Source organism: Hypanus sabinus, chromosome 22, assembly GCF_030144855.1.
Source record: "Hypanus sabinus isolate sHypSab1 chromosome 22, sHypSab1.hap1, whole genome shotgun sequence".
NCBI classification, from domain to species: domain Eukaryota; kingdom Metazoa; phylum Chordata; class Chondrichthyes; order Myliobatiformes; family Dasyatidae; genus Hypanus; species Hypanus sabinus.
The window spans coordinates 50045200-50069266 of NC_082727.1; the positions used below are offsets into that span (position 1 = coordinate 50045200).

Genomic DNA, 24067 nt, shown 5'->3' on the forward strand with positions numbered 1-24067 from the left:
TTGTAACAGAAGAAATGTAGCAGCCAAGTTATATAAAACTCTCTCTCAGAAACAACAAACTGATAATGTCTAGATCATCTATTTCAATAATTTCATTAATATTAAAATTAGCCAATAGACCAGGAATAACTCCCTGCTCTTGAAAATCATTCTAGTGTATATGATTTTAGCTCAATCTTGATGAGTAGAGTGCCTCAGCTTTATACCCCAAGAAGCCATAGTTGATAACACTCCATATTGAACTTTAGTACAGGTAGTCCCCGAGTTACGAACATCCAACTTACGGACAACTCGTACTTACGAGCCGAGGAAGGAGAACGCTGTCCGCCATTTTAAATCGGATCCCGACGCCCTCCGCCATTTTATCTCATTGCCGTTGACATTGTGTTGAGTGTTTAACTTTGTATTTGGCTTAAAATTTTCTTAGTAAGATTCTCCCTGACGCCACCCCCCACCCCCGTTCCGGTCGGCTGATGGCACAATGAGATCAGTGCTGGGTTGGAGAACGGAGGTTTCCAAGTTCGATCCAGTGATGACCGCTCCTGTTCCGAGTTGATGTCGATCCAGTGACTCCCGTACTATCTGTGCCAGGTTGATATCAAGCTCGCAACTCAACCTCGTAAAAAAAACACTGCCACCTCCAGTTTAAATTCCCACACGGAATATTGTGGATGATCAAATACCCAAACCCAGCACAGCCCCCACTTGTCCTATTCAGCCTGTCTCAGTGCGGTGGTTGTTAGGACTTGGCGGACCTCAGGAGCCGGCAGAGCCCGGGACCTGACGCCCGCAGTGTTTCTGTTCCATTGACGGGAAGCGATCGCGATTGAAAATAAAGTGGAAATACTAAAGCACTTGGAAAGAGGTGAAACAGCATCAGTCATTAGACAAGCGTTAGGCTACAGTCGGTCAACCATCAGAACAATTTTAAAGGATAATGGATAAAGTGAGAATAATGAAGCATGTGAAAAGCCCTGCCCCGATGAAAGCTATGATTATTACTAAGCAATGCAGTGGTTTAATTATTGGAATACATACATTTCTTAAGTGTTTTATATGCATAGCAAGGTAAAATATATACTAAATACTTAGAGAAACGTTTGACTAACCGATGCTAAATAATACCAGATGTACTTGTTCCGACTTACCTACAAATCCGACTTAAAGACGGACTCAGGAACGGAACTTGTACGTAACCCGGGGACTGCCTGTATAAACCTCAAGTTTCTTCAACCCACAATGATTTGAGCTAGAAATCAGAATAAAACCAACTGACATAAAATAGAGACCATAAGACATAGGAGCAGAATGAGGCGATCTGGCCCATCGAGTCTGCTGCACTATGCAATCATGACTGATTATTTTTTTAATCTCCTTCTCAACCCCAGTTCCTGGCCTTCTCCCCGTAACCTTTGATGCCATGTCCAATCAATAACCTATTAATTTCTGCCTTAAATACACCCAACGACCTAGCTTCCACAGCTGCCTGTGGCAACAAATTCATCACCCTTTGGCTAAAGAAATTTCTCCATCTCTCTGCTTAGAAAGGGTGCCGCTCCACCCTGAGGCTGTGTCCTCTTGTCCTATCCTCTCCCACCAGGGGAAACATCCTTTCCACATCTACTCTGTCTAGGCCTTTCAACATTCGAAAGGTTTCAGTCAGATTCCCTCTCCCCATCCTTATGCATTCCAGCAAGTAGAGACCCAGAACGAACAAATGTTCCTCATATGATAACCCTCTTGTTCTGTACAAGGACCCCCAAATTCCTCTGCATCTCAGATTCCTGAATTTTCTCCCTGTTTAGAAAATAGTCTGCACATTTTATTTCTACTACAGAAGTGCACGACTATGTACTTTCCAACATTGTATTTCATTTGCCACTTTCTTCCCCATTCTCCTAATCTGTCTAAGTCCTTCTATATCCTACCTATTTCCTCAACTCTACCTGCCCCTCCACCAATCTTCATATCATCTGCAAACTTGGCAACAGAGGCATCTATTCCATCATCTAAATTATTTATTTACCTAACAACAAATAACTTTCTACTCTGAAAAGCTAGTGACAAATGGTGGAGAAAAACATGATTTTGGTTTTCCTGCAATTTTCACAATGACTGTTAAATTAAGACAATAAGACCATAAGTAATAGGAACAAACAAGGCCATTCAGCCCATTGAACCAGTTCTCCATTCCATCATGGCTGATTGGTAACTCTTCTCAACCTCATTCTCCCGCCTTCTCCGCTAACCTTTGACACTTTGCCTAATCATGATCGTATCAACCTCACTCTAAGTATACTCAATGCCTTAGGCTCCACAGTTGTCCATGGCAGTGAATTCCACAGACTCAACACCCTCTGCCAAAAGAAAATTCTCCGCATCTCAGTTATAAATGCATGTCTCTCTATCTGAGGCTGAGGCCTCTGATCATAGACTCACCCACTAAAGCAGAAGTCCTCTTCACATCCACTCGTATGTAGGCTAATCAGTATTTGATAGCTTTCAATGAGATTCTCCCCCTCCCCCGACCACTCTTCTAAGCTCCAGCAAATACAGGCCAAGAGCAATCAAATGGTCGTTATTAACCCTTGCATTCTCGTGAAACTTTCTCTGGACCCTCTCTAATACCAGCGCATCTTTTCTTACATATGGGGCCCAAAACTGCTCACTATATTGCAAGTGAAGTCTGACCAATACCTTATACAGCTTCAGCATTGTATCCTTGTTCTTATATTTTAGCCCTCTTGAAATGAACACTAACATTGCATTTGCCTTCCTTACCACCAACTCAATCTGCAAGTTAACCTTTAAAGAATCCTATACAAGGACTCCCAAATCCTGTTTTTTGAATTTTCACTCCACTACGCCTTTATTCCTTTTACCATAGTGCACGACCATAAACCTCCTTACACCATACTCCATCTGCGACTTCGTTGCTTATTCTCCCAATCTGTCCAAGTCCTTCTGTAGATTCTCTGCCTCCTCAACACTACCTGCCCCTCAACCTAACATCATATTGTCTGCAAACCTGGCCACAAGGCCAGTGATTCGCTCATCCAAGTCATTTGACATATAATGTGAAAAGCAGTCACGATACTCATCCCTGCAAAACATCACTAGTCACTGGCAAACAATCAGAATATGCATCCCTTATTCCCACACTTTGTCTCCTGCCAGTAAGACAAACTTCAATGAATGCTAGTATCTTTCCTGTAATGCCACAGACTCTCATCTTGTTAAGCAGTCTCATTTGTGGCATCTTGCCAAAAGCCTTCTGAAAATCCAAGTATATATAAACTAACTCTCCTTTGTATATCCTGCCTGTTTTTTCATCTCAAAGGATTCCAACAGATTTGGCAGGCAAAATTACCCCTTAAGGAAACCATGTCGACTTTAGTCTGCTTTATCATGTGCTTCCAAGTACTCCAAAATCTCATGGTTAATAATGGAGTCCAAAATATTCCCAACCACTGCAGTGAGATTAAATGGCCTATAATTTCCTGTCATCCGTCTCTCTCCTTTCTTAAAAAGTGGAGTGACATTTTCAATTTTCCACTCCTCTGGAACCATTCCAGAATCTAGTGATTCTTGAAAGATCATTATTAATGCCCCCGCAATCTCTTCAGCTCCCTTTCAGAACCCTGTGGCGTATTTCATCTGGCCCAGGTGACTTATTTACCTTCAGACCTTTCAGCTTCCCAAGCACCTTCTCCTTAGTAATAGCAACTACACGCACCTCTGCCTATCTCAAATTTCTGGCATATTACCAGTGTCTTCCACAGTAAAGACTGATGCAAAATACAAATTCATCTGCCCTTCACTACCTCTTTGGCCCCCTTTACTACCTCTTCACCGTCATTTAATAGCAGTCCAATATTGATTCTCACTTCTCTTTTGCTCTTCATATATCTGAGAAAAAACGTTGGCTAGCTTACCTTCACATTTCATCTTATCTCTCCTTATTGCATTTTTAGTTGCCTTCTGGTGAAGTTTGAAAGGTTCCCAATGCTCCAACTTTGCACTAATTTCAGAATCAGAATCTGATTTTTTGTTATATTTTCTGCCCTCACGTTTGTTTTTATGCTGTTTTTGACCTACCTTGTCAGCTACGGATGCATTACCCTCCCAGTAGAATACTTCATCTTTGGGATGCATCAATCCTGTGTCTTTCAAATTGCCCACAGAAATTCTGGTCATTGCTGTTCTACTGTCATCCTTGCTAGTGCCCCCTTCCAATTAACTTTGGTCAGCTCCTCTCTCTTGACTCTGTAATTTCCTTTATTCCACTCCAATACTGATATATCTAACTTTATCCTCTCGCTCTCAAACAAGCAGGGTGAATTCTATCATTTTATGATGACTGCCGCCTAATGATTTCATTATCTTAATCTCCCAAATCAAACATGGTCCATTAGACAACAACAAACTAGAAATTCCATTCCCCTAGTGGGTTCAACCAAAACCTAGTCTTAAAAAGCCATCTCGTAGGCATTCTACAAATTTCCTCTCTTGAGATAAAGCAATAACCTGATTTTCCTAATCTACCTGACATTAAAATCCCCATCACTATTGTAACACTACTCTTTTAACATCCCATTGAAATTCGTACCGAACATCCTAGCCTCTGTTCAAAGGCCTGTACATAACTCCGATCAGAGCCTTGCAGTTTCTTAACTATACCCACAAGAATTCTACATCTTCTGATGCTTTGTCATCTCTTCTGAAGAATCTGATTTCATTTTTTAACCAAGAGAACCACACCAACCCTTCTGCCTACCAACCCATCCCTTCAATACAATGTGTACCCTTGGATGTTAAACTCTCAAATATAATCTTCTTTCAGCCATGATTCAATGATGCCCAAAAATGTCATACCTGTGACTGCATTACAAGATCATCTACCTTATCCCAGATACTACAAGCATTCAAATATAACATCTCCAGTCCTGTATTCATCACCCTTTTCAATTTTGCCCTTATGTTACACTTTAACTCATTCCACTGATTGCAATTTTGACTTGTCATTCACGGGTCCATTTTCAGTCTCACTACACATTGCATCTACTTGTTTTGCAGCTTTCCCATCCTCAGCCTGATCACTCCAGTTCCCATACCCCTGCTAATAAAACCCTCCGCAACAGCTCTAGCAAACCTGCCCATACGGATATAGGTTTCTCTCAAGTGCAGGTGTAAGTGAAGGATTTTGTACAGGTCATTCCTTCCTCAGTATTCTTGAAGAATTCTTTCTTCAAGTCTCTTTATATTATCTCTGTCACCTACTTTAAGATACTTTAGAAACAAATGTTTCTCTGACAAACCTTGTTTCTAAGACAAATCTGTTGGCTACCTGTCACAACATCTTCTGAAACCTGTGTTAAATTTGGTTTTGATAATTAATATGGATTTTTTACTAAATTACTTATGCAATGTAAAAGTGTCCTTTTGTTATAACAAATAGATGAGATTACTAGCCACATTTTGTGATCCAAACTGAAAATTCAGATGCCATTTTAAGAGGAAAAATCAATGCACACATGCACAAAGCTTTCATCAAAAGTAAACATTTAAATATTTATAAAGCAACGTTGAGCACATTGAGAAGAAATCAGGTCAACACTATTAGCAGTCAGTGCAGGCATTTCAGGGTGAATAATATTTAAACAATTTTAAAATTGATGTAATAACAAATAAGTTAATGAGGAATAGTAATTAACATCACATATATGATCTCATAAAGCTCAAAGTTTGATAAAAATCATGCATTGTCCTTGTTAGCAAGATCAAAACCCTTGGTACAAAAAAAGTTTTTTTAACAACTTCAACTAAGGGTCAAAAATTGCATTCTGGTGTATTTTATCCCCTACCAGAGAATGATATATTCAGTGTTCACTTCTTCAATACTTATATATATATGAAGAACATTTGAGTTTTTAAATGTGAAGGTGACAAAAGAACTTGAAAGGGTAGTAGTATACGAGGATATATTAGACTTCAAGGTACTCCACAGACTTGGCGGGTGTAAAACTGATAACAATGGTTTTCAATAGGAAGTATATGCACAGGCAATATTATTGAAGGGGTAAATTCAAGAATAGAGAAACCTGGGACATCTATGCATGAATCTTGAAAAGTGGTAGAGAGATTAATAAGTCAGTTTGGACTTGGGTCTTTATAAACAGAAGCACCAAGTATTAAAACCTATAAATGGATCCCATCTTATTTAAACCAAAACTTCACCTAATGCTTTCACACTTTAGAAAGAATGAAAATAAAAATAGTCCAGCAGTTTGTGTGAGATACTTATGTCAAAATGTATTATTTGCTTGATCCAAGTAGAAGACGAAAGAGTTGATAATTTTTCCAAAGTATACCAAGTTGTGAACTACATTACATTCATACATACAGTATCTCATTATAATCCTGTAAACATTGCAGTGTCAGAGACATTGCTATTCATGTCTTTCTTTCTCCACAGCTGTGATTTATTAAAATGACCTATGAATAATGGAATCAGTTATTTCCATTCAACTGTAACCAGTTGCAGTCTAACAAGAAGATGGTCTCCATTTCAGAGCATTACAAAGGCATCTTAATACCTAAAATGGTTCAACTTGAAAGACATTATGTCAATAGAAAATGTGAACTTGAATACATATATTTCTATAACATATTGATAACATACAAGGCAACCTTGAAATTACAAAACAATAATAATAACTTTATGGAAAACAGCTAGTCAAGAAATCACAGCCAAACTAAAACTTTATGACAGTTTCCAGCTAGATGCAAATTAACTTAAATATATTTTTAAATAATGCTACTGTGTGAACCAAAACCCAAAAGTGGTAATATGGTGCACTGAATCATGAATTTGTCAAGGTCTATTATTCACTATATTGAAAATTCCAACAAAAGTTCAATGGCCAACAATATTAATCATGTTTTACTTTACACAGACACTGGCTGAACTCTGAGAGTTCCATTATTTTGTTTAGTCTAGTATCTTCAATATTTTGATTCTGTAAATTCCTTGGGTTTTACAGGTTCAAAACTTCCAAGAAATACACAGAATCATAACTTCTGCAATGACAGATTTAGAGGATTTTAATAGAGGAAAAGTTAATAAATTCTTATTTATCATGCCTTTCTAAGGGATCATGAAGCATACAACCCAGGAAATTTTGATGTCACACTGTTCACTATTAGAACATAAAACAGTACAGCACAGTACAGGTCCTTCAGCTCACGATGTTGTGCCAACCTTCTAACCTACTCGAGATCAATCTTCACACAGGCACATGGATGCAAGAAAAATGGAAGGCTAAGAGTCTCTTAAATGTCTCTAATGTATCTGCCTCTACCATCACCCCTGACAGCACATTCCACACGCCCACCACACTGTAAAAAAAAAGCCTACATCTGGCAACCCCTTTACTTCCCACCAAATCACCATTAAAAATATGCCCCATCTTATTATCCACTGCCCTGGGGAAAAAAGTCTCTAGTTGACCATTCTATCTATGCCATTTAGCTTATAAACCGTACAGCTACCAAGTCTCATCTTCCTTCACTTGAAATAGTAAAGCCTTAGTTCATTCAACATGGTCTCTAATTCAGGGAGCACTCCGATAAATCTCCACTGCAACTTCTCTACAGCTTCCATATACTTCCTCAGAACAACTGAACATAATATTCCAAGAGTGATCTAACATGTTTTATAGAGCTGCAATATTACCTTGAACTCAAGCCCCCAATTAATGAAGGCCAATTCACTATATATCTTCTTAACCACCCTTTCAAACTGCAGAGCAACTTTGAGGGATCTATGGACATGTATCCCAAGATCCCAGGTGCTGCACACTACCAAGAATTCTGCCATTAACCCCATACCCTGCCTTCATGTTCAACTTTCCAAAGTGTATCACTCACATTTTCTCGAATTAAATGCTATCTGCCACTTCTCAACCCAAAGCTGAATCCTATCTATATGCTATTGTAACAACAACCTTCTACACTATCCACAAAACCATCAACCTTGTGTCATCTGCAAACTTACTAACCAACCCTTTCATTTCTTCATCCTAGTAATTTATAAAGGTCACAAAGAACAGGGGTCCCAGAACAAATCTCTCAGAACACCATTGGTCATCATTCTCCAGACAGAACCTGCTCCATCTACAAACAGGCCCTGCCTTTTTATGGGCAAGATAATTCTGAATCTATGCCATCAGTTTTGCTTGATCCTATTCTTCCTGACTTTCTTAAAGAGGAACCTTGTCAAACACCTTACTAAAATCCATATCCACGGCTGAACCTTCATCAGCTTGTTTTGACACTTCTTCAAAGAATTCAATCACACAGCCTGGAACTCACAAAAACATGCTGACTATCTCAATTCTGACTATTTGGCTTCTCCAAATAATTGCAAATCCTATCAGTAAAAATCCTCTAATAGTTTGCCCACCACGGAAAACCCGCTAGTCTATAATTCCCAGGATTATCATGATTAACTTTCCTGAACAAAGAAAAACATATACCACCCTCCAATCTTCTAGTATTACATTCTGTGGCCAATGAGAATACAAAGATCATTGCCAATCCCAATCTTACCTCAATTCCCCTAGTAACCTAAAGTATTTCCCATCCAGCCCTGTGGATTTAAATATCATAATGGTTTTCAAAAATCTTACAGGTCCTCTTTCTTAACATCAACATATTTCAGCATATCAGCCTGTTTTATGCTATTCTCACATTTGTAAAGGTTCCTCTGACAGCTGCATACTGAAGCAAAGTATTCATTAATAAGGTCCCCTACTTCATCCAGCTCTAGGAACACATTTCTTCTTTTATCTCAAACTGGACCTACCCTCATTCTAGTCACCTGTCCATTCATGTACCTTGGGGTTTCCTTCATTTTATTCAATAAGCCCTTCTCATATCCCCTTCCAGTTCTCATAAGCCCCTTCTTAAAATTCTTCCTGGCTACCTTGCAACTCTCTCGAGCTCAGAATGATCCAAGCTTCCTAAACCTTAAATATGCTTGTTTCTTCCTCTTGACAAGATGTTTCACATCTTTTGTCAACCATGGTTTCTTCACCCTACCAGCCCCAATAAGGCACAACTACCCATAACACCAGACAAGTTCTCCCTACACAATCTCAACATTTCCCTTGCGCATTTCCAAGTACATCTGTTCTCAATTTATGCTCTCAAGTTCCTGAATAATAGCAACATAATTTGCCTTCTCCCCATTGAATACTTTCCCATATTGTCTGTCCCATCCCTTTCTAAGGTTGTGCTAGAGGTCAGAAAGTTGTGGTCACTGCTCCATATGCTCACCCACTGAGAGATCTGTCATCTGACCAAGTTCATTACCAAGTATCAGATCTAGTATGGGCATTCCTGTAGTTGGCTTGTCTACATATTATGACCCCATGAACCTTTCTTCCTAGATCTCAGCTAAACACTTTTAAGCACTGAGAGCTACAGAAAAAACAACTAAATACCTAACTTCAAGTTAAGTGCACAAAATCAAATGTAGTTATTGTATGTTTAACTTTAACCAGAAATTATCAAATGACTATCACTTAATATAAATTCATAAAATGCTGTAAATATTCAGAAGCAGGCCACCTCTTGGGAAGAGATCGAAAATTAATATTTCAAGTCAAAGATCCTAATTCAAAACTGGGAAGGAAGTCCTACACCTTCCTGAAGAAGGGTCTTCAACCTAGAACATTAGTTCTGTTTTCACTCCCATAGATATAGTCTAACCTTTTCTACAGATGTATCATGGAGAGCATTTTAACAGGTTGCAACACAATCTCATTTGGAGAGATAACTGCACAGGATCAGAAAAGACAGCAGTAAGATGTAAACTCTGACAGCTTCAATCTGGGCATTAGTCTCCCAGCATCGAGGACACCTTGAAAATGCAAAGTCTCAAAAAAAGATGGCATCTGTTATTAAGGACACCCGTCACACAGGACGTGCCCTCTTCTCATTGTTCCAATCAAGGTGGCTGTACCCATAAGTAGTTTTGAATCTAGAGGCTGCACTGACTTTCATTGCTTAAAACATGCATTGTGGTGCATTTACCTTCTATACAGCTCTGGAACATCATTATACCTTTTTGATCAATTATGTATTTCTTATAATTTCATACATCAAGGTCTGCAGATAATTTGAAGATTTTGTCCATTGTTCTTGAGATCCTTCACCAGGGGAAAAGTGGTTGCATTCTACACAAACAATTTTTAAACACATCACAAATTCCCTTAAGAAAGTGATGACAATCCCAGTATAGTTGAGTTTGGAGTCCCGCTATTAAGTCCACGTGACAATGAAAGGTAAAGGATGAAGTGATGACAATCTGGTAGAAGGGCAAACAGAAAAGGAGAACATTTCTGGTAATAAATGCTATTAACAGAGCATTAAGTAAGGATCTGAACTCCAAAGATCGAGAAACCAGCAGTACTTTGGGTGCAGAGAAGAAATAAACAAGAGCAAAGAACACACTGGCAGTAGTAACTCTAGCCCCATAATATAAGCTAAACATGAAACAAAAATAATGCAATAATCTCTGGGGAGTCAGTCTTTAAATTACATAGGATAGGTAAATCAAATTGCTCAGACACAAGAGACTGCAAGTGCTTCAATCTGAAGCAACAAACTGATGGAGAAATCCAGCAAGTCAAGAAGCATCTATTGGGGGAAAGGAACGATCAATGTTTGGGTCAATCCCTGCATCAGGACTAAAAATTGAGAGGGAGATAACCTGTATAAAGAGGGAAGAAAAAGTAGCAAAGTACAGCATTGGGCATAAGCACTAGAAGATTTTAACTAATCTAAGCATATCTAAAGGAGAAAATATGAAAACATATTAAATACAGTAATTAGGTTGCAAAATCTACAAAGGCTTATAGAAAACTACAATCAAAAGTAAACACTGGTTGTTTAGAATTACAAAATATTTAATACTGAGGAACAAGGAAGTAGCAGTGACATTAAAAACATAGTTTGTGTTTCTCACTATACAGAAAGATAAAAAATGTCAAGAAATTAAGTAACCATAGAACACAATAAAATAAGGAACCGAACACAATTACTATCAGTTAAGAAAGTACAAAATCAGCTAATGAGCTAAAGAGGGGAAGAAATCTCTGGATCTGCATTCTAAAATTCAAAGAGGTGACTGCAGAGAGAGTGAAGAATTGATTGTCATTGTCCATTTTTTTAAAGTTCTGCAGAGATCCCAGCAAACTGAAAAACAACATTCGAGAACAGATGTCATCTGAACATCTGTTAACCGTTGAAAATAATAGACCATTTGAAAAAAAACCTGATCCAGTTAACTCAACATGACTTTATCAAAGAGAAATAGTTTCAAATATATTTGAATTTTGAAGGATGCAATGAGCTGCATACAGTATATAAATGACAATCAGTAGATACTGTAATTGCATTTTCAAATGGCATCATTAGGTTTTCACAAAATTTGCATCACAAAGGCTGCTGAATTTGAGAATAATTACTTTGCACTGATACAGGATTAGCTACAAGCAGAAAACAATTTGCATGTGTAGCTAGTGAGGTACCCTCAGTTATTTCTAACCTAGGTAATGAGACCAAGTGAATTGTGTTTGATGATATAAAATAGATGAGAAAGTAAGTAGGATAATATAAAGTGTATAGAGAGGAAAAGGGTATATTTCAATATATGTGGATAAAAAGATGGTTAGTGAAAGCACTTTCAGGTAAAATGGTAAGTTATATTCAAGTAGGGAAAATAGAAAAGCAGGGTATTTTACACTAAATGCAAATATTGCACACTTTAACACAAGAACAGAGGGTTCTGGCAAGACTTCAGTTTGGTTCATGACATCGGAAGATAAAATAAACACAAAGTACACTGCAGACGCTGTGGTCCAATCAACATGCACAAAAGCTGGATGAACTCAGCAGGTCGGGCAGCATCCGTTGACTGCTCATTTCAACGGATGTTGCCCGACCTGCTGAGTTCATCCAGCTTTTGTGCATGTTAAGATAAAATAAAATTTGGCCTATATTCTCCAGAGCTCATGACAACGAGATGTAATGAGTCTCTCAACATTCTGAAGGGAACTGAGGGAATAGATACTGTGTGTATATTTTTCTTGATGTGGAAGTGTAGAACCGAGAGCATTGCCTCAGTAAACGGGTATCAGCTGTTTCTGTGATGAGGAAGAGTTACATCTCTTAGAGAAGTAAACCATTTGAATTATCTACTCCAGAGTGCTACAAATACTGAATCGTTCAGTATATTCATGGATAAAATGAATACATTACTGGATTGCAAGTGAAACCAAGTAAGTAAATCCAATCAGCCACTAATCTGCAGTACGGTAATACAGATCAATCATCTCATGGCCTTGGCATCTCCTACTTATTTTTATCACGTGTTTAATTCACTATGGCTTAGATGGGTTAAGACAAGTGTTGAAACTTCAGAGATCAATAATGTGAATAAAATGACAAGCATTTCCAACCTTTTTAAATGGAGTCCAGCATTCATTACAAGTTTTACATTAATACTGTTGATCAAAATTACATTTCCCTAATTATATCAAGCATACTTCTTGAAGTGAGTAAAAGCACAGTATTAAAAATATCCCAGAAATGTTCCAGTGAAGTCAGAGCCAAAGTAAAAGCAAAAGAGAGGGTATGTAATGAAGCCAAAGCCAGTGGGAAGATAGAGGATTGTGAAGCTTATAAAAACTTGCAGAAGAAACTAAGAAGGTCACTAGGAAGGAAAAGATGAATTATGAAAGGAAGCTGGTGACTAATATCAAAGAAGATACTAAAAACTTTTTTAAGTATATAACGGGTAAAAGAGAGTCGAGGTTACGACCAATACAAAATGACGCTGGAGATATTTTAATGAGAGACACAGAGGTAGCAGAGGAACTGAATGCATACTTTGCAACAGTCTTCACAGTGGAAGACATCTGCAGTATACCGGACATTCAAGAGTTTCAGGGAACTTAAGTATGTGCAGTGAAAATTATGACTGAGAAGGTGTTCAGGAAGCTTAATGGTTTGAGGGTGGATAAATCTCCTGGACCTGATGGAATGCACCCTTGGGTTCTGAAGGAAGTAGCTAGAGAGATTGTGGAGGCATTAACAATGATCTTTCAAGACATTGCATTTGGCTTTTCACCACGGACTCAACCTAACAGAAAGTGAGAATAAAGGGATCATGTTCTGCCTGGCTGCCAGTTACCAGTGGAGTTCCACAGGGGTCAGTGTGGGACCTACAGGTTGAGTCCGTGATGAAAAGCCAAATGCAATGTTGGCATTCATTTCTAGAGGTATAGAATATAAGACCAGGGATGTGATGTTGAGGCTCCATAAGGCTCTTGTGAGACCACACGGAGTATTGTGTGCAGTTTTGGGCTCCTTATTTTCAAATGGCTAAACTGACATTGGTGAGGGTTCAGAGAAGATTCACGAGAGTGATTACAGGAATGAAAGGGTTACTGTATAAGGAACATCTGGCAGCTCTTGGGCTGGATTCCCTGGAGTACAGGGGAATGAGGGGAGAATCTTGCAGAAACATTCTGAATGAAAAAAGGCCTGAACAGATTAGATATGGCAAAGTTATTTCCCATGGTAGGGGAATTCAGAAGAGGGCACGACTTCAGGATTGAAGGACGTCCATTTAGAATAGAGATGAGGAGAAATTACTTTAATCAGAGGATGGTAAATCTGTGGAATTTGTTGCCACGAGCAGCTTTGGAGGCCAAGTTATTGGGTGTATTTAAGGCAGAGATAGAAAGCTTCTTGATTAGCCAGGGCATCAAAGGGAATGGGGAGAAGGCAGGGAGTGGGTATGACTAGAAGATTTGGATTAGCCCATGTTGACTGGTGGAGCAGACTTGATGGGCCGAATGGCCTACTTCTGCTCTTATATCTTATCAGCTTATGGTCTAAATAAATTGAAAAGGAAACTTCATTTCTAACGCCAGCAAGAATTTAACTTTGTTACAAATCTTCAATGAATTTGTGTAAGCGAAATTTACAATTATTATGGATACAATGTCTCATTAGAATATACAATAAATATGATGTAACCACCAGTTAATTGATTAAAATTACATTTATTATTTCCTAGTGTTGAACTGGATTTCAAACAACAAGAGGACAAGTTTCAGCCCATTATGAGAAAACTACATTCGACTGAAGAAACTCAGGTTTCAACCCTGCCTTATTCACAAGAATTTTGTTCATCTGCCTATCAAAAGCAAAAACCTAGCAAGACTGAATCAAAAAAGCATGGGAAATGGAAACTGTGGTTTCTTTAAATAAATCCATTAAAATTTATAAATGTTAACTCCATTCATATGAAGTGAACCCTTTTTGACTTGTTTCAAAACTGATTCAAAAATTGTTTCAAAAATTACCTGAAATTTAAAATCAGTCAATTCAAGGCAGCATTTAATTCAAGTCATGCAATATTCAAGATTTTAGATCTAATGCCATGGATAATAGAGAAACAAAGTATTTTTTTAATTGATAGTTCATGGACAGACAGCAAAGTTAACAATTCCAATCTATTAAATAATTATTATTAATCCTTTAAATGATATGGTTTGGCCTGTTGATGTTCATCTGCCATATCATATTCTAGAATACCTTTTTCCATTAAATAATGCTGCAAAGAATTAGAGAAAAGTTTACTTTTACAGGGATTTCACATTTATGTTTCATTCATAAATCTTGAAGGTATAAAATTAACATTTTCAAGCACTTTGCAGCTTTGGGAGGAAAAGCACAGATCTTTAAATAGGAGTGTCCAGGCAAGCATCAACAATGTTCCTTATAAAGCTTTACATACCAAAAGATAACTTAATAAATCTGCTTATAAAGAATCGCACCCAACATTAATAAGGCATAACTTTTTCCAAATTTGCTATTATGTATTCTCCTTGTAAAAAGTATTAAGTGTTCTCTTATGTATAAGTAATGTTACATCTTTAAGCATTTCCAGTTGATAACTCTGGCACAGGATATATTTCTTCGTCATGAAGAATATCTTCATTCAACAGTAACCAAAATTTTGATTGAATGAAAATATCAGCCATAAATAAATGCACTTATCGAAAAGCAAGGTGAGGGATAAACTATTAGCAAACACGATAATGGCTTTACAAGCTGCATAAAAATTCAGTGTATAGGATATGGATTTCTTTCCTCTTTATTATAACTACTAAATGTCACAGATTATTAGAAAATATGAAGTGTCTTTTGTTATATGTAAACACAAGTTTTCACATAAGTATTTTGCACTACAAAAATGTTTCATTTTGTTTAACAAGCTGGAAGAAGCATTTGAAGTTAAATATTAATGTAACAAGTGTATATTTGTAAAGCAACATATATGAATATGAAGCAGTTTAACTGTAAACACGATGAATAGAACTTTCATATTTAGTGCAATCTTATGAAATTATTTTAACATCTTTGTAAATCATAATAAATGCCATTAATTTTACATAAGCTTCAATATTGTTTTAATCAGTAAATCCAATTTAAGCAAATCTTAAAACAATAATATTTTAAGAAAGGTTTTTTGCTACTATAAAAAAGCAGCTTAATTCTATTTTTTTATTTAGAGATGCAGCATAGTAACAGGCCTTTCCATCCCAACACACCTGAGCTGCCCAATTAAACTCATGTGACCAATTAACCTAGTAACCTGTACATCTTTGGAATGCAGAAGGAAACCAGAGCACCAAAGGAAACCCAAATAGTCAAAGGGAGAACATACAAATGCAGGCCACTAGCACTGCAATAGTATCACGCTAACCGCTACACTATCATGTCGCTCCTAATATTCTTTTTAAAATTCCATTAATTATTATTTTTAAAGTCAAATTTGTAAACTGAAGTAAATCAAGTATTTGAGCTGTATGTTTATGGGCAAGATCCAAATATTAGTGTGCTTCAAATTTCAATATAAAATTACCGATTTTCAATTTTAATTTTCTAAATTTGTTACTGACTACATTTTAAGATAATGTAATAGTTATTTACAAATTTCACAAAAACCCCATTGGAAGATGAGTTATCACATTGTTGCACAGTTGAAGGTATTGATCTAAAAAAGGTTACGAAATTCTTATATGCTATTATACAAGAAAATCCAACATCTCAACATTTTTATTCAACCTTTCTAAGTACAAAACTGCCTAATTGCATTCTTCTATTAAAAAGGACACTTGAAACATAACCAATCTTTATCTTTTTTGTGTTGTATCCCAAGAATTTGGAATACAGGCTGACTTTTCCTCTCTCAGACAAGGAAAAAAGGAAGATACTAAAATATTCAAAATTAGAAAAATAAGACTGCAAGGTGTAAAATAGCTGTAGAGTGTCTGTGAAAGCACAAAACCCTAGCATGACAGAGTTCGCATGAAAAATTAAAAATCAGCCATTGAAAATATATTTCCTGTTCAACGATTGGTGAGGAACTAAAACGTATGTTCCGGTGAATACTACAAGTGTGCACAGAACTCCATAATATTTACTATGATGGAAGTGCCCTGTGATAATCTACCAAATGCCATATTGTGGAGGACAATGAACTGCACTTGTAGTGAGTGCTTCCCAGAAGTACATAGTACTTAAATTTGATTACATCAATCCATGAAACATTGCCTTAAGACCAATACCAATTTCTTTGATGATCAATACACCAATCACTGCTGCTCCTTAGCCTCACAGCCAAGCTTCAATTCAGCAGCACTACTTAATGGGATCATCCACACCTTTACAAATTGGTTGTTGGCTTAAGTCAACTGTAAATATCAGTAGCAAGCGCAAGTTACTTTTTTCTTGTTTTCAAAGTTGCTTCTGAATGGATTGGATGGTTTTCCCTTTGGAATATAGCATGACTAACGACTGGGCTGAGGGCTTCCAGATCAAATCAAACTGCTAAAAGAGGGTGAACGTACAAGCTAAAAGAATTCTAGAAACACCATTTCAATCTAGAGTGTTCTGACAACTCTCCTTCCTATCTGAACCTCAGGAAGGAATTAAAGGACAAACATACTCAATGAAATAGACGTCTCAACACAGCCACACGTACAATGTAACCACATATCACAAGGACAACATTGATGAATTAGCAAAATGAATTTAGAAATCAATTTTAATACATCTGATTTCCTAAATGATGTAAATTAAGATATTCATAATATTCTATTGTTTTCAATCAATAATGGCACCAGCAATGTTGAATCCAAATGTGTCAATTACATTTCATTCTCCTCCCAGAGCCTAGCAGATAGGGAAAATGCATAGCTTTATCTTGGTTTAAATGAAGCAGAGTAGCATTGACCATGCACACATTATTTGCAAATGCTCCACATCAGCTCCACCAAAACTCAAAAGGATTCCACTTCATCTGGCTGATGTGCAAGTATACACAGCTATATCTCAAATTCTCAAAACAGTCATGATGTTTTTACTCTACCAGTGAACAAACTAAAGCGCCAGTGAGAACATGGTTCATGACTTTGGGTTCAAAGTTGTATCACTAATATGCCAAAATATAGCTTCCCATCTCTGGATGCTCCGAAGGACTAAAGAATGATTCTCAAAATTTCCAATTCTCTTTTACATACAATAAAGACTGGTGAGGGAGTGGGGAGAAGACAAGAGTTCTTGTTGCCCCAAACAAGTAGTGAGGTAAAAGAGGTTGAATGAAAAGCTGAAAAAAGAAACTAGAGAAACTCCTTTCTGCCTAAGCCATCTAGGATAAACTCATTCAAGTACCAGGAACTACAACTATACACCATCTATCCCAAATCTTACCTTTTCTCTGCAACTGACCTTTGAGCAAATCCAACCACCAACCAACAAATTCTCCAAATAAAATATCTTGAAATCATGCCACATTGCATGCATAAGACAAAAGAAGGAGCACCTATGTATTACATGCATCCCTGATGGCCATAGCATCATTGAGGAAGACTGCCAACCTGCAGTTATGATTCAAATGGCCTTAAATTACTTTAACCAACTCTGAAGTGAAAAACATCAGGGCAGTAGTGATCTAGGCTGGGTAGTAGACAGTCAACTACACAGCAATATAGTGCAAAAATAAATGTTATCCAAATTGCTATTGCTTTTTCTCAAGCCATCACACCAGCAAACCTAATAATCTGTTATAGAGGAAATTGCTGGATTGCCATTAAACATGTTTTAGTACTTTGTTATCCACAGCAACCAAAGCTCCCCTGAATGTAAATTACTTTTACTTGTTCCAAGCAAGAGATTCCATGGCAGAATGGTTAAGTCTACAGAAATAAGCCACTATCACTATGGAAAAGATGGACTCATTCCACACAAAACTCTGTGCAAAGTCTGTGATTAGCTCAAAAGCAAACTTTCTTACAGAACTACCAATATACAAAGCTTTTTTCTGCACACATGTATGCACTTTAGTCAGTACACTGCTTCTTTGAATTCTGCACTCCAAGTTCTCCTGAGCAGAGCCTTAAGGTAACATTTCACCATTATGAGTTCACAATATACCTTTTCCTCAATAACTGGCAGATATATCATTACTTGAAACTAATCTCTGGAGATTTACTGATTTCACCTTTGGCCATATTCTCAAGAGATGCATGCAGTGCTGATAAGTGAGGTGCCAGTAGTGAATGTGAAATCAAATAATAGTGCTTTCAGCATTACTCCTGTTGACCATCCTGTAACCTTGACAAGTTGTAACTCTTGGATATCCAAAATGAAATATGAATTAGGGGGATTATGATATAGGAAGTGGGGGAATGTTTACCCCCACACTGTCTGGAAATCAAGCAATAATATCTGACAAGGGAAAAATACAGTGAAACAAGGACAGATTATAGCACCAGCTGATTCAGTCCTGATATTATCAAACTTTCATTAGCTATTCTAATGAAAGTGTGCCATTTCTTTTCAATGGGAATTAGGGTAGAATTGACTAAAAACAACCTCTATTGTTTATAGTCAAGAGGATACAGGTGCATGAAATTACTTATATGAACTGGTTGTCATAATAGCTAGCAGTGTATTCAAGCTCAGTGATATAAATACAATGCTTGCCAGAAGTACAATGTATACATTAGGTCCAAGTTACAGTTGCTGGTGTTTTTGGCAAAGTTCCATTATTTGTTCATTCCTAATTACTCTGAAGAACACAGATGAGCTCTTTATTTGAACCATCATATATCAGGTCATGAAAATACTTCCACAAAGTTATCATAGAAGGACTTCATATTTTTTGCCCTGATAACAAAGGGGAAACAACAATTTTTTCAAATATGCACAGTATGCAGCTGAAAGTGAAACTTGATTGCATTTTTTGTCATACATCCACTACCCATGAACTTCTAGGAGATAGAGTTCACAAATTCTGTTGTTAAAGCAACATTAGTGTATTACTGCAATGCATTTTTTTCCAGGTGCTATGCACTGCAACATAGTGGCAGTCCATTAAGTGAATGTTCAGGATGCTGGACTCAGTGCCAATCACATAGGCTGCTTTGTCAGATGCTATCAAGCTATTCGGGTATCAATGGGTTTGCACATATTCAGATCATTCTGTTACATTCCTCACCCAACCACAAGGTGGAAAGTCTAATCATTTGCTCTTGCAATTACAGCATTCCTGTGTGTAGTCCAGTTAAATTATGAGAAAGTGGGTGACTTGCATATTGAAGATGACCACTGCTTATGTTTCTGCAATGTGAATGCTACTCAACAACCATTAATGAATGCCAAATGTTTTCTGCATCTAAGAAGCTGCAAAAGCAACTGAATCCTACAAGACTTTAAACAGATAAACTTCTGGCCTTCTGACAAGGGAAGGTCACTGATAAAGCACCTGAGAATTACACTGGACCTATGACTGAATGATTCCCAAAGTGATGCCCAGAAATGAGATGATAGACTTAAACCTTCCTTCTCATAAGGCATGAATCCAGCCAAGTTCAGGATGGCTGCAATAATCCTACTCAGGAAATTTCTTAAATATATGCTTTAACCAAGGTTATAATGGAGACTTGAAGGGAATTATCCCATCATTTTAAAAGTTTGAACATAAGTAAGTGAATAAGTTGCAAGTGACTTAACGACAGATGAAGGGGAGCGGTGGGGCAGGGGGGTGGCATTAGGAGGAGGCCAACTACTTTGCACTTTGTAGCTTAAACCTGTTGCAAGTATTTCCGCCCTATCTTGGGTACACATCCCAGAGTCCAGCATCATTCATCATGCAGATGTTGTTAAAGTGTTCTTCTCCTTTCGATGGAGTAAATGTTCTTCTATACTCATGACTGGGCACAGTATGAGTAGGAGTATTGATACGATCCGTTGGCTGTTGATTTGACTGATAAGGGAATACTATACAGTATCATCTGTGGTTAATGATGCAGTTTGTATAATATTGCATTTGAAGATACTGATTGTCAATCATGCAAGCTCAGTGATTCTATGCAGTTGTAAAGATCCAGGTGCTTTTAATGATAATACTACAACAGACTGTTGTAACTATTTGTTCTTAATGTCCTTCTAGTGTGTTTCTAGAGGTTTCCTTCCCACCTTAGGAATACAAGACCTCCACTTTGCAATTCCTCAATCAAGGCATCTAGTGCATTCTGAAATGAATGGTGTCTATTCTCACCCCCAATACTGAGTCATGCATCAAGAAAGACTATGTTCCTGCAAGACTGCCAACATCTGCTTCAGCCACTGTATACTTTCTCTTCAAAAGGTCCAGTCAACAGGTTGGTTAGCCCTGTCTGTAAAATGAAATCATTGAAATGAGCAGGCACCACAAAAAAGCCACACAATCATGAAGGGCAAACAGCACATAAACAATGGCTCAAAGGCTTCAAAGGTACTTTTAATGTCAGAGAAACGTGTACAATATACATCCTGGAATTCTTTTTCTGACAGTACCTGATATCAGGATTAATTCTGGCTCTCTGGACCAGTGAAATGGCAGCACTATCTATTATACCACTATACCCCCCATTTAATAAATAAATGCCCCTTTAAAAGTAATAGTTTAATGCCAAGAAAAAGATAATTAAACAGTCTGAAGATGCAATCTTATACTGGATTTCTTTAATATTTTAAATGATTATGTGGTAGATGAATTCACTCAATAGATCTTCAGAACAAGAGAGCTTACCAGAGAGAGAGATGTTGCCTTGAGAAAATAAGTTTTATATTTTAAGGTTTTAAAATATTCTTTGTTTTCATCATTGGTGTGCTCACAGATCAGGAAAACCCTACCAGATAGCCTATCTAAAGATTACAGATTTCAGTATGCCCCAGAGTCATATCTTACATAAAAATACAAAATTATTCAGCATTTTCATCTTATTATTGATTTTTTCCTAACTAGAGAGTTTATGTCTCAACATTAAAAAAAGTTTTTAACATAATCTCTAAATTATATTGCTGTGATAGAATAATTAAAACTGTTAAAACACAACATTCCCAGCTTAACATTCATGACCAGAAGATGGCCTACTAGTCAGAAAAATGTGTTTGGGTGGGATTGAGAGAATGGAGAATTGAAAATAAATGGAATAATTGGGAAATTTTATATCCCTTGTATTATTCCTCTAACTGAAAGTACAGAATATCGGTAATGACCTTATTACAATAAAAGGTTATTTCTAAGAGTTTATCAGATTATGACAGTAATTTCGAGCAGTCACCAACAGCAGAGATTTTAATCAACCAGTCGTACACTACATTTTGAACCAATTATTAGAACCATTCCTGTTTTAATATTTGGTTGTCCTATTTGCCTTGACTTCATTTATCTAGATTCACAGGTTGCTTCATCAGACTACGAGTCTATCATAAATGGTGAGAACAGAAATTGGCCTTCAGTCATTTTAGCTTAGTCTTCATTCAGTAGAATCATGGGTGATCTGACTTCCTCAATGCCCCCTTTCCTGCCCTTTTTCCAGCCTCATTATCTCCAAGACAATGGATTCTCATTCTGTAAAGCACCTTTCTTTAAAACACCTTCTGGAAGTCCAAATGCAATGTGTCTACTCTCTGCAGAGATTTCCTCAAAGAATTTCTAATGAATTATCTGTTACAAATTTCTGTTTCACAGAAGGCCATCCAACTTATGAAGATTATGCTATCTCTCAGAAGAATCCCATCAATCCCATTCACATACTAATGTTCCTGTAACCTATTAACTCCCCTCTGAGTTGACTATCACCAACCATCTAGGCAAAGGGTTATTTAGAGTAGTCAATTAAGCTACCAACCACCACATTTTTGGGAATGTGAGAAGAAACCCAGACACATGTAGAAACTCACATGTTCACAAGAAAATGTGCAAAATCCACATAGATTTAAATGGTCAAGACTGAGTCTGAGATTATGTGGTGCAGTTGTGCTATGTTTATTAATGGACAGGAAGAAACAAGTAGTTTTCTCATTTTTAATCAAGTTCTGCCATGGATTCAGCTTCCAGGGCCAAACATCAGAGCTAATTTTCCACAACCAACAAATCACTGTACAACAACTTCTGTATGGATAAGCCTCTATTTTTCCCACTGCTTTCCAAATAGGTTGAAAGCTGGAACGAAATGCACCTGGGGTGGCAATCACAAGTTATACTTAGAGTACACCTTTAATCTAGTGGAACATCCCGAGATATTTCACAAATATCATACAGAATACTTCATCAATTACAGATTGAGATATTAGGGTAGGTGGAAGTTTTCAGGAATGTATCCAATATAATAAACAGGATTCAGAAAGAAATGTCAGAGCTCACTGCCTAAGTGTCTGATTTAATTAAGACCAGATAAGTTCAAGAGGTCAGAATCAAACATTTAGATACTTTGGAATTTAGTGAGGATGGAGGCAATTGGAGAGAATGAGAGGAACAAAAGCATTTACATCTAAAACTATAGGTTGAATTTTTAAAAATTATCGCATTTTTTAAAATCTTTTCTATTTACACTTTATCCCCACAAAAGGCTGCAGAGTAGTTCTAAAACTGCCTCCCTCCAGTACCAGTCTCTTTCCTCCATCCCAAAGGCATTGCATATAGGAACCATTGGAACATTCACAAATGAAAAGCTGTGAATGAACCAAGAGATTCGTAGTCTGCTGAGGGCTTGACCTGTGGCATTCAAGATCGATAATACAGTTACACAAGAAGTTCAGGTATTTGAAAAGCAAAAAAAAACTCCGATTGAGGTTAGAAACAGAATTTGATGTACATCAGCAATGGCAGGAGTTGCAGGCTAATACTTCCTACAAAGTGAAACTTAACTTCATTAATGGCTGCGATTCATCACTCCCAATGAGCTCAATGCTGTTTATGCACACTTTGTAAAGGAGAATAAAATGACACATGTACGAATCAGAGGCACCTGTGACCCTGTGATCTTTGTCTCAGAAGCCAACATCAGAGCATCATTCAACATGGTGAACCCTCGCAAGGTGTTAAGCACTGAAGGTGTACCTGAAAACCTGTGCCAACCAACTGGTGGAAGTGTTCAAAGGCATGTTCAATTAGTCACTGTTAACCTGTATCTGGAAGATCCAACTGCTGGTGAGTCAGTATCCTGGCAAAAACAACACCATGAAGACAAAATAACATTCCAAGCAACTTCACAAAAAGTTATTGAAAAGCTCAAGTCAGGAGATGGATACAAGAAAATTTGCAAGTCACTGAATATCCTTTGGAGTACATTTCAATCACCAAAAAATGGAAGGAATATGGCACAGCTGTAAATCTGCCTAGAGTAGGCTGTCCTCAAAAACTGTTGCCCGGCTGCTTCACCAGTCACAGAGTGGCAAGGAGAAAGCCATGGATAAAAAAAAACTCACATGAAATATCAGCTAGAGTTTGCCAGAAGGCACGTGGGAGACTCTGAAGTCAGCTGAAAGAACATTTCATGGTCTAATGAAAACAAAATTGAGCTTTTTGGCCATCAGACTGAACACGGCACATCATCAAAAACATACCATCCCTACCGTGAAGCCTGATAGG

The 24067-nt window shown here is 37.4% G+C and overlaps 2 protein-coding genes across 3 annotated transcripts in view; one reads left to right on the forward strand and one right to left on the reverse strand.

Moving 5' to 3' along the window:
* LOC132379598 (inhibitory synaptic factor 2A) overlaps window positions 1-15282 on the forward strand; it is a 38768-nt gene extending 23486 nt beyond the window's left edge. The window contains exon 4 of the mRNA XM_059947702.1: window positions 14153-15282. Coding sequence (XP_059803685.1) covers window positions 14153-14342 — 190 coding nt within the window. The 3' untranslated portion in view covers window positions 14343-15282. The remainder of the gene's footprint in view (window positions 1-14152) is intronic.
* The window catches only part of dock1 (dedicator of cytokinesis 1), a 549009-nt gene that overhangs the window by 294002 nt on the left and 230940 nt on the right, over window positions 1-24067 (reverse strand). The window lies entirely within an intron of this gene.